The sequence below is a fragment of the Bos indicus x Bos taurus genome, chromosome 5 (assembly GCF_003369695.1).
Source record: "Bos indicus x Bos taurus breed Angus x Brahman F1 hybrid chromosome 5, Bos_hybrid_MaternalHap_v2.0, whole genome shotgun sequence".
NCBI lineage: Eukaryota > Metazoa > Chordata > Mammalia > Artiodactyla > Bovidae > Bos > Bos indicus x Bos taurus.
The window spans coordinates 52,764,066-52,776,347 of record NC_040080.1 but is presented as its reverse complement, the minus strand read 5'-3'; the positions used below and the strand labels follow the sequence as shown (position 1 = coordinate 52,776,347).

Below are 12,282 nucleotides of genomic sequence, written 5' to 3'. Positions count from 1 at the left end.
GACGAAACAACTCATTCCATGAGGCCAGCAACACTGTGACATCAAGTTTTAGCGTGGAAAGCTGAGAACAACACTGATGGCTGGGCCCCAACCCCAGAGCTTCTTTATAACTCGGTAGGTCTAGGGTGAGGCCAAGAATGTGCAGTTTGAGCAAGTTCCCGGGTGATGCCAATGTCACGGGGACAACACTGGACAAACAACTGCAGTGTGAAGCTTCGCACGGCACTTGGACCTGTCTCTGTGCGGGGGACCTCACGGGGCCAAGCACCCACATGCCTCCAGGGTCACAGTTATCTCCTCAAGGCCCACAGACCACACAGCAAGAGCTATGTCTTGTGACGCCATGGCACTTGGTCGGACATCCTGGGAGTGCCAGCATCCTGACAGGAGCACTTTAGGTTTCTACTTTACTAAGCACTTTTGTATACAGTCACGTATTTCACTCTTCGTATAAATGAATTTTATTTACATATAAATATATATATATACATTCATTCCACAAGGAACCAAGGGTGGTAATAAGTGTGACTCACTCACTCCTGTGCCAATTATAAATTAAGTCATAATTCAAGTCCTGAGACACTCCAGTCATTCCAAAGGGCATGAAAGCCTCATTTTCACCTACTAGCCATTTCCTAGAAATAGCTATTGTACTTTTTACATTTTGTACTCTTTCAAAATGACTATCAGGCAAAAGAAACCCAGACTGATGTTTACAAGCTTTTACAGACCATTTGTATGTTTCTGATGCTTAATAAAGAAAGGAAAAGGAAAAAACACTGTCATTTATTTCTGACCTTTTTAAATGGAAAGACTTTTTTCTGAGTAAAGATTTTTTTCTGATAACCTGAGTAAATTGTTAATTTCCATCATTTTCCCAAAATTCCTCTACTTCATGACTCTGATTCATTTGGTTTGGTAAAATATGAGAAATTAAAGAAAAAGCAGCAAGAAATGTGGCCCAGTCCTCATTTTTATGAAAGCATGAAAATAGTCTTAAATAATAAATAAACTCCTCAATAAGTGGGCCTAACACTGTACCCAACAAAGAAATAGGAAATAAGATTTCTCACCGCCAGGTCACTATATATGTGGTCACCAAAATACAACACTTTGGAGCCCCTCCATCCAGTAAGCTTCAAAAATTCATATAAATTGCCCTGCAATACAGAAAAATACAGGTGTTATATTGCATTATATGACAGATAAAAGGCCTGTACACCCCATGGCCCAAGATATCTACTTTTTTTTTTTAACTTAAAATATTTTTGCTTTTACAGTTTAAGTATCGAAATATTAAGATAAAAAACATTTATGTGAAATCTTTGAGCCCTTTCTTCTAAGTCAAATGCACTTTTCAGGAGGGATTCATATTGTATACCTTCTTAAGGATCTTTTTTTACATTTAACATTCTGTAATTTATTGACCATGTCAACAAGTATTCGCCTGCCATGTAATTTCAGCAGCTGAGACCTACCCATGATTCGTTTAATCAATTATCTGATATTAGACATTTACCTTCCTACCTATTTTGTAAGTAACATCATGATAAACATTCTTTAGCAAAGCTTTAGCTACCTCTTAATAGTTTTCTTCAGCTAGCTACATCTTAATCATTTTCTTCCCCTAGCTTCCTAGATGGGGAATGGCTGTATCCAAGCTAATCTTTCAGGCCTAGAAAATATACTTAGTGCCAAATCCATCAGTCTGTTACATATACAACAGGTATAAGCCAGTTGGACAGTATATAATACAAGGAATGTACTACACAGTTCAAAAAAAACTATATCATGCTCTTCTGTAATTTTATGTTATAAATATTATACAAATATAAAATGTTTAATAAAAATGTATATAAAATATAAAAGGATAAAATTTAAAAAACTAATTTCAGTAACACAAAAATGGACAGCAATTCAATCATTTACTCAACATGGGAGAGCTTTACGTGAAACCATAATATATCAAAACTGTACCTGAAACACAGTTCATCAGGAAATAATTACTAATTGGGGCAAGACGCCATGTGATTAAACACTTCTTAAAGAGAAACTTCCATTTTACTACTGGCATTCTAAATTTTATATCCTACAGAAAAAATGCTTAAAAATATATTTTTTTAAAGCTGCTCAATTCTGAGTTAATTCACACAGAGCACATTGAAAATACATTGACTTAAGCTTAAATTCTGCCACCAAGTTACAAACAGTCGATTCAAGCAGAGCCCCCAGGACTGTGCCTGACTACGTGAGCCTCAGTGAATGCCAGCTGTGACATCCGTATAACTGATCACAAAGCACAGCAACTAAGAGGACAGACGGGTCACGAGATACCTGCTTGTAAATCTGGCCTTTCTGCAGCTTGTAGATCTTATCCCAGAGTAAGACACCTTTCTCATTCACCTTTCGGAAAGGTCTAACAACAGAAACAGGAAACGTTACCATGTGTGGTGGCAGTGCAGGCTGTGTGCTGGATGAAAGACTCCACGGTTACTCCCCGGAGAGAGAAACGAGCCCCACAACCCAAACCAAACCCCACCACCACGTTCCCCAGCCTCGTGCAAAACATCCCGTGCTGCAGACCACGGGACCCAGAAAGGGCTAGTGAAAAACTAACGCCAGAGTCAGATGAATCTGGAAAACACTGTGCCCTAGACATGTCCCTCTTTAAAAGTCATTGGTGGTTCTGAAAAGCCCTCCTACAAAGAAACTTTCTTTAACCCAGATTTTCCAACTTTATTCAACCATGCAGACAACATTTTACCAAAAATAAAGCTTATAGAAATACTGCTTATTACATTCATCCAGCTTTGCATTTGAAATGCAGCCAGTCTAGATACAAGACACATCAGAGAATCGGGCATATTATTTTATGATGGAAAATAGGAAAAACAGAACAAAGGCCTCATTCCTCAACCTGGGTGTGCTACTCCAAAAAAAACACAAGGTTTATTTGTCCTTTTTCTTTATTTAGGTAATACTTATTTGAACTGCTTTTCTGGTGAGAAAAATATAAACTCACTGCAAAAAACATCTGGAAAATGTAGACAAATACAATAAAGAAAAAGAAAATCATCCATAATTCCAGTACCCAGGTAGAAACACATGAGTTCAGTCCATATCTTTTGGTCTTTATGTATCTTTCTCTTTTTTATGAATATAAAATGAGGATCATTTCTGGATACTGCTATGTATCTTCTCTTTTCCAAGGCTGTGAGCAATTTCCCATGTGATTCATACATCATTTTTTACAGTCAGGAGATATGTTCACTGCCTTTAAAAAAAAAAACCTCATTTTTAATGACTGCATGCTATCCTCTCATATGGATGTTCCTTCACCTTCATCATCATAAATAACAGAAGGATGAATACAGGGAGAGGATTTTTAATCCAGACATCTAGAGTGAGAGTGAGTGAGCCGTGCTGGGTTCCTCCAGGGAAAATCTAATAATCTAAGACATCATCCTGCCACTGTGCATAAACATGACACAGGAGGGAGGTCCATGGTGAAAGGGGAGATGAGGTCCTTCCCCTGACCACCTCCCTGAGATCCAAAAAGAAAAGGCCAGAGAGCATTTTATCAGTGACCAAGCAGCCAGGCAGTGATTACAGCTACAGGCACATCTACATCTAACTCTAAAACGTACAGATTGAACATTCTCTTAAATTCTCAGTCTCTGCACATGGTTCCTGGTTTTGCCTTTTCTTCCAGGAGTCACTGTGACACTCAGGAAACTGGAATTTAGCATCACAAGAGGAATTTAATCCACTCAACACTGACTACAGGACACCGAATTATCAAGCTTTAAATCACCTAGCATAGGAACTTCCCTGGCAGTCCAGTGGTTGAGATTTTTGCCTTCCGATGAAGAGGGTACAGGTTCGAGCCCTGCTCAGGAAACTAAGTTCCCACGTGCCTTGCAGCCAAAAACCAAAACATAAAACAGAAGCAATACAAATTCAAAAAAGATCTTCAAAATGGTCCACATCAAAAAGATCTTGAAAATAGAAAAAAGAAAAAAGACACATCCCATCATGGATATAGTGTTACTGTTAAAAAATAAATCACCTAGCAGAGCAGGGAAGACTGCATGGTTACCTATTGCAGGACAGAGAAATGTAGGTAAAAGTGTTTCAAATGTGGGCCATTACTACGCAAATACGAATCATTCTTATAATCCCAGTGCAGTACCTCGCAATGCCACTGACATTTGGGGACGATGACTTCCCTGGTGGCTCAGATGGTGAAGAATCTGCCTGCAATGTGGGAGACCTATGTTTGTTTCTGACTTGGAAGATCCCTAGGCGAAGGGGATGGCTACGCACTCCAGTATTCTTGCCTGGAAAACTCCATGGACAGAGGATCGTGGCAGACTGAGCTACAGTCCATGCGTCACAAAGAGCTGGACACAACTGAGCGACTAATACACTCTTGGTGAACAGGTCAGTCCAGGATGTTAAAAAGACATTTTAGAACACTTGACCCTACCCTCACCCCACCCACCACTAAATGCTAAGAGTGCAACCCAAACTCCCATGCCTCTATTTCCCAAAGCTACCATGGCAGAAAGTCTTTATCTAAGTCTGGGTAGAGATTTACTCCATTTGATGCAAAACCTGTGTTGCAGAGAAGTTTTGCAAAATCTAAGGACACTTAGTGCACCATTTAGAGTTCTATTTAAGGAGCTACTCACCAGGTGGTTTGTTGTTGCTATTTTGTTACACTTCACAATGCATCCACAGAGAGAGATCTAATTTACTATGTGATGTTAAGTTTGGATTCTAACTGCTGTCCATCATTTTCTTAAAGACTGACTCATAGGACTGACTAGCCTGAGTTAAATTGAGAACTGTTTCAATAATAAGCTATCTGCTATGTACATACTCATCCTACCTTTATTCCAATTACTTGTTAGGAGGTTTGTTAAGTATCAAAAGCTATAATGTCAGATGCTTGTGACTTTCCAATTGTATTTCACCAAGACACATTATCACAATATCACCAAGACACAGTTCAGTATTCAGAGCATCAGATGAATAAAATCTGGTCTCTAAAAAGACAGACACTTACCGCCGCTTATCGTTAAAGAAGTTGGGCTTCTCAGCCTGAACAATGACCACATCAAACAGGTCCCTCCAGTCTTTTCCAACAATATACCTCATCCCTTTGTCCCTAGAACAACATGGCAGCCAGGTTAGCCTAACATTGAAGGGATTAACTATTCTTGCGATTTTTTCTTTCAAATTTTCCACTATTTAAATACACAGAGCATCGGAAGTGAGCCAGAAACTAGGCAGGAAACACAGAACTTACACAAAGCTACTGGGGCTGTTGGTGATAAGAAACATCTTCTTGCCATGATCAGCCAGCTTGGCCAACACCGCACGGGTCTGCTCAGCGTAGCAGATGTACTTTTCTAAAGAGCAAGAGGAAAACGCACACAGGGTTTCAGGGTGAAGTCAGCCAATCTGCAAGCACTTCCTAAAGGGGGCAAATGGATCCAGCACTGTCTAGGGCCTTCAAGACGCCTGGTTCAAGTCAGTATACTGGTGCCCAGTGAATCAGAAACCAAGACCTTGCCTCTTCAGTCTAAGTGGGAAAAACGTGAGTGGCTGTCGCTGCCTGCTCCTCTAGAGTCAGGATTATGTCAACTTCTGAGACAAAGGGGAGGGAGACATGTGAGGTGCAAGGAGGCAAGGTCCCTGCACTGCACGCAGAAGAGGTACTGCGGGGGCTTCCCTGGTGGTCCAGTGGTTAGGAATCTGCCGGCCAACGCAGGAGACACCGGTTCGATCCCTGGTCTGGGAGCTAAAATCCCCCATGCCACAGAGCAACTCAGCCCATGTGCTACAACTACCGAGCCTGTGCTCTAGAGCCCGTGAGCCACACTGAATCTTGTGTGCTTTACAGCCCTTGCTCCACAACAAGAAGACACTGCAATGAGAAGCCGTCGAACCCCAACCAGAGTAGCCTCCATTCGCCACAGCTAGAGAAAGACTGAACACAGCAATGAAGACCCAGCATAGCCAAAAATAAATTTTTTTCTTTTTTAAAGAAGAGGTACAGACCCTGCTCAGCACCTGGAGTGATATGCCTACAAAATTATACAACAAAAGGAAATGCTGATCTTTTGTTATGTACATAACATCTGGTACATACCAATATCTGCTTCAATTGCTCTGTACATGATTCCTTTGGTGTGCACGTCCCGAATTGAATCCTGTCAAAAGATAGGTTTTTAATCGGTCTGAGTATAACTGGGATAGTCTGAGCGAGAGGACAAGTGAAAGGTCATGTAGGATAATGTCTGTCTGCAGAGCCTGGCAACCAAGGCACTAAATGAAATCTACATTCTGGTCCATTTATCATGGGCAGGAAGAAACTTAAGTTTCCATGGTGATAGCAGCAGGTTCCAGTGCAATTTTCGAAAGAGTCACTTGGAGGAGGCAATTTATGTGAACAATTCTGAATGAAGTCCCACAGGATAAACACTCATTTATATGCCGAATGAGGACCAGGTAATTTCAGGTCACCCGACAAAGGGAAGGACTGCTGCTTTCCTCTTTGCACCCTTCTCTGGACCCCAACAACAGATTCTGTGCCCTAAAAAAAGAGGCAGAGACCAGTCGGATAGGATCCTCCTCTCTTCAGTGCTACCAAAAGGCAAGGAACTGTCAAGGAGCTCAGAAGGCAGGCAGAGCTTTGATCCAGCAGGCAGACACAAGGAAGAGCCTGGCAGAGCGGCAGCCTGATGCCTGGCACGTGTCAAAGCACAGCCCTGCTCTCAGGGGGGCTCTGAGCAGGTCTACTACATAGGTGGGCATTCCTGGAAGCACATCGAAACTTTCTGGAGCCTGTAGCAGAGGACTGGGCTGCAGGAAAAACTGGGCCATAAGAAATCCCATAGAGAGAGGAGTCTGGCGGGCTACAACTCATGAGGTTGCAAGAGAGTCAGACATGACTTAGTGACTAAACAACAACCACAAAACCTTGGAAAACTGATAGGTGCTTACTGTCAGGAACAAGCACCTCCTGATTGTAAACTCAACCTCAATTACCTTCCGGCAGAGGCCTGTTTCAACGGCACATCGGCAGAAGGCAGTGGTTAAGAGCAAGCCGAAGTGCAGCTTCCTGGCCTGAAATCCAGGCTCTGCTACTTACTAACTGGATGTCCTTGGGCGACTTACTCAGCCTCTCTGTGCCTCAATTTCTCTATCTGTAAAATGAAGGCGATGATATCTCATGACATTCTTGTAAGGATTTGATTAATTAATAGGCATATAGTATTCAGAAAAATAGTGCCTGGAACACAGTACCTGAACACAGAACATAGTGCCTGAATACACAAATGTAGAGGTAGTTAACACTTCATAGTAAAAACTGAACTTTGTAGTAAACAACTTTCCTCATGAATGCTAAGGGTTACATAACTCCAGTAATTCTTAAAACTTCTTAAAGATAAAGTATCTGTGTGAGCCTAAACAGAGAATGGAAATTAAATATTTAAATTTAGTTAAAACAATACCAAACTGGTATTGAGAAACTGTAATTCACCCTGTATTTTCTAAAACCCATGATTTGAGGCAGTCAATATTTAAACCTACCCATGAACACATAATAAAAACACTGTAGTATGTATATACAGATCTTCTAAAAGTCTGCATGCTCAGTCTCTCAGTTACGGCCGACTCTTTGGGACCCATGGACTGTAGCCCGCCAGGCACGTCTGTCCATGGCATTTTCCAGGCAAGAATACCAGAGCAGGTTGCCATTTCATTCTCCAGGGGATTGTCCTGACCCAGGGATTTAACCCTCGAATCTTGAGCCTCCTATATTGGCAGGTGGATTTTTTATCACTCCACCACCTGGGAAGCCCCTTTTAAAAATACAGATATTTAAATTTTATATATATAAAGATGCTTAGAAATATGCATTAAAAATATATATTAAATAAGCAATATATAAACACATTTTTAAGTACTGAAAAAAGCTCAGACAGCTTAAAGAATGCATCTATAAACACAGGTAAATGTGAACATAAATTAAAATACATAAATACAAAATTATTTAAATGATGTGGGTATGTATATGCACACAGAAGTCTAGGTAACAAGTACCCTCTTCTTTTAACAAACAATTTGACTCATTTCTAATTCTCCTAACCCCTTTCTTAGGATTTCCAAGGTTAAATGGCAAATAAAAGAGATTCGAGACGAAGGACGATCTCAAACACCCAGCCGACAATGGAAGCCAGAGGATTTCCAAGGTTAAATAGCAAATAAAAGAGATTCAAGAGGAAGGACGATCTCAAACACCCAGCTGACAATGGAAGCCAGAGATTCTATTACTTCTGAGGAGCTGGAAGAGGTGCAGCATGGTGACCCCCCCATGTCTACACAACCTTGACATCTTTGTACAGGTGCACAGGTTCATAGTCGATGTTGTTCTTCAGAAAGTACTCGTTCACACAGGACAGCAGAGTCATCTCGGGCAGGGAGAAGATGTCCATGAACTGCTTCATGGTGTTTCCAGAACTCTGCAGACAGGGAGGGAGGCTTTAGCAAGGGAGCCAACACCACAGCAGACTTTACATCCACCCGGGGGATCTTGGTCATCAACATCTGGCTCCCTCCCCACAAGGAAAGAAAAACTCTAAGTAAAAAAGTTCACCCTGTTTCTTGTCCTTCATGGCAGAGCTGATGTCTCACTCTAAGTGCAAATGGGCTTTCCAAGGAAATGCCCTGACTTCCCCTCAAAAGTCTAGCCAGCCTTCCCTTTCTGTTCTCCTTTGGGTTCCATCCAATTTTCAGCTCACACTCTTTCATCATACACAGAGGAAAGGCAGTAAATTGATTTTTGCCCATGTGAATGACACAAAAAGCCACTAACTCTCCTGAATTTGAGCACCACCACTCCCACCCCGTCAAAAGCCCACATGGGAGCTTGGAAAAGAGCCTTTCCCTGAACACTTGCGATTTACAAGACTAAGTTTACCAGGTGACTAGGCATCTTCCTTGCATTTTGGTAACATAAATAAGAGACTGCATCTAACAGGACAAGAAGCAAAAATTCTAAGGCAAAGAGGACCACAGAAGTTAGAAAGGCAGAGGCCTCCCTTAGGCACAGAGCAGTGTGCTGCCCTGCTCTTAATCTCAGGGGAGGCAGCAGCTGCTACAGTGACGACCCCAGTGACTCCTCCAGAGAGTGGGGACACGCCTGGGGAGGTGGTGGCAAATGGGGGAGGGCTACAAGGAAGGTGCAAAGAGCCTTCAGCAGGTAGGGAGGAAGGGCCGAGAAAGGAGAACCATGAAAGAACCCAGGAGCGACTCGAACATACTCACCTATCTCAAATCGAGGGTCTCTCAAAACACAACCTCAATTGCCTTCTTGAGTCCTTGTGAGCAAAGAGTCTAGTACTTTAAGATCCTAAAGCTACCAGGCCACATTTTGTAAAGGAAAAAGATAGGTTACTTTAAATAAATAATTTCTCATTACCTTCCCATAGAAGTCGCTCATCTGTTCCAAAGGCACATGGGAACCCTCGTACATCTCAATGACCTCCTCATCGGGGACCACACTGAGGCCTCTGGGAAATCACAGGCAGGGCAGTTAGCATCAATCAGAGACAGACAGCAGCGATATTCAGACCTCCAGTGACTGCTGAAATTTTTCAACTGAGGTGCAAGACGCTGTTGTCACAAGGAAGCAGGAGGAGGTGCCACTGGTAACTGCTACAGATAACAGGCACGGTGCTGCTACTATTACTACTACTATCGTTCTGCTGGAAATGAGAGCAGGAAAGACAGTAGCTGACACCACATGGTACCCACTGAATGCCAGAACTGAATTCCACAGTCATTCACTTCATTCTCAGCAGTCTTAGGAGTGAGGCACTATTATTCTTCCCAATTTCCAGCAGAAGCCACCAAAGCATAGAAAGGTCACAGATCCTGCTCCAGGTCACCAAAGTAGAAAGTGCTGGGTCAGGACTGGCTCCTGGGCTCTGCAACCACCACATCACACTGCCTCCTTTAACAAGGCACACGGTCTCCTAATGACTTGCTTCGGGTGGGTTTTTTTTTTAATGTTTTAACTACGTTAGGGGGAGAGGCTGGTCTGTCCCCATCACTCTCCCGCCCTCCGACGCTCTACCCTAAGAAGATCAGTGCTGACGCTGAAAGAGTCAGGCAGCAGGCTCAGGCGGACTAACCCCCACAGTCAGGATGCCGGACACGGAATGATCTACAGCACGGGATGCTCTAGCACGGAATGATCCCAAATGCTGTATCACAGTGAGGGCCAGGTTCCCCATCTGTAAAAAGCAGAGGTAACATGCACCACCGGCCTGCTTCTGGGGGCTGCACCAGAATCTGTAAATGAATCCAGCTCATCCGAACAGAGGGAACAAACACTATGGCGTGAGTGGCCCAGATTCTACCCCTGCCTCTGGCGCCTGTGCTGTGAGCAGGTGCTTTCACCCGCAACTTAATGGTCTCAGACGTCCTCCCCTGGAATCGCCTCTAGAGCACTGTGAAGGGAAACGTCTGCTCCCCGCCCCCTTCTCTAAGGAGAAGGCACCAGAGAAACAGACACCAGTGGTGAGGAAACCACAGAATGAATGATGGCAATACCAGGCCGTGCTACAGTCGGTGTAAAAATAACTCAGCTCAAATTTCAGTTACTCATACAGCTTATCACACAAAATCACTGGTCAATATTAAAGTACATATAAAACATAATTTATATTCGACATGTAACTTTAATGAAAACATCATCTCGGCCTCTTTCCTCCATTCTCCACTCTTGTCTTACTTTTTAAAATATCCAAGGAGATTCACTGATGTTTTGCGTCTGATCTTGATTAACTTGAAACAACTATTGGCCTTTGAAAACAAAAAAGCACTGTGCTTCCCTTCCATCTTTGCTCCAGAAATCAGATAAGACACCGGGACCACACCAGCTTCTTCTAGACAGTGACCCTGGAAAACCACTCTGGCTAAAGCAGCAGCAGTAAGCAGTAAACACCCTGAAGGATCTAACACCTAGAAAGAGACTCAACACAGTAAAAAGGAACTCTGCTGGGTGAATTACCTTTCCTTCCCGACACGAGGACACTTCCAGTCCTTCAGCAGCCACTGCCACCTCCAGGACACATGTCCAGGCATGTGGCCACAAAAACCACAGCTTTAAGGTCCACATAACCAAGTATCAGCTCAAAAGATGCACTGAACTCAGTGGGCCACACTCAGCTGAATTCTGCTGTAGGCAGTACCCACAACACACAGACCTGCTGGAGCCAGGCTCAGATGGACAGTCAACTGCACCTGCATGTGGCCTAAACCAGAGCTGAAGTCACAATGAAAACTACTTTACACACCCCATGTGTTTCTGAGAAATACAGGGTAGGAGCACAGATCTGAACGAGTCTGCCCTGGGTTCAAATCTCAGCTCCCTCAACTGCTGAGGGATTACCTGGATGAGGAACAAGTAATTTAACCTCTTTGGGTCTTAGTGTCATTTTTTAAATGAGCAGCAAAACCAGTACCCAATTCCTGGTGCTGCTGAGAAGATTAAATGAGTTGCTATAAAGAGAACGGCACCCAGTGCATGAGAAGCGCCATCCAGGTTCCGCACTATGGCTACGGTGGGAACAACCCTAGCTTTTCACCAGATTCCTAAAGAGACTTAAAATGTGGGTGCTAAACAGGCCTGTGGTGGGAAGTCAGTCTCCCCCTCGGCCCAGCAGTGCTCACGTGCACAGCCCACATGCAACCTGAAAGCCACCCAATGGAGGGGACGCAAGGGCACGGGGCTCAGAGGGGAGCGAGGCTGAGGTGTGAGCGCTCTTCCCCTCCTTCTGCTCACTCATTATCCCTTCAGAGGGCCGAGAGGAGGAAAGGGACATTTTCCCAGGTGCCGCTGGGAAAGAACTCGCCTGCCAATGCAGGAGCTGTAAGAGACACAGGCTCGATTCCTGAGTCGGGAAGATCCCCTGGAGGAGGAAATGGCAACCTACTCCAGTACCCTTGCCTGGAGAATCCCATGGACAGAGGAGTCCTGTAGGCTACAGTGCACAGGGTCGCAAAGGGTCAGATATCACTGAAGCAACTTAGCGCACATGATGTTCCACGCCTGCTCTAGTCCAAACAACCAGCCGCCCTGAGGTGGGTGTTGGAATCATGCCCATTTTAGAGAGCAGCAGGGGTAGGGTTCACATTCAGGAAGTGTGACTCCAGAGCCACACGCGCACCCCTGCTGCCTCAGCCGCCACACCCCCTTCT

The 12,282-nt window shown here is 43.7% G+C and overlaps 1 protein-coding gene across 2 annotated transcripts in view; it reads right to left on the bottom strand.

Annotated features, from left to right (window-relative positions):
- The window catches only part of NT5DC3 (5'-nucleotidase domain containing 3), a 64,464-nt gene that overhangs the window by 21,752 nt on the left and 30,430 nt on the right, over positions 1-12,282 (bottom strand). For both annotated transcript variants that reach the window (XM_027541953.1, XM_027541954.1), the window contains exons 5-11: positions 9,497-9,587; positions 8,403-8,537; positions 6,161-6,221; positions 5,315-5,417; positions 5,072-5,173; positions 2,335-2,416; positions 1,074-1,160 (exon numbers count right to left, since the gene is read on the bottom strand). In XM_027541953.1, coding sequence (XP_027397754.1) covers positions 1,074-1,160; positions 2,335-2,416; positions 5,072-5,173; positions 5,315-5,417; positions 6,161-6,221; positions 8,403-8,537; positions 9,497-9,587 — 661 coding nt within the window. The remainder of the gene's footprint in view (positions 1-1,073; positions 1,161-2,334; positions 2,417-5,071; positions 5,174-5,314; positions 5,418-6,160; positions 6,222-8,402; positions 8,538-9,496; positions 9,588-12,282) is intronic.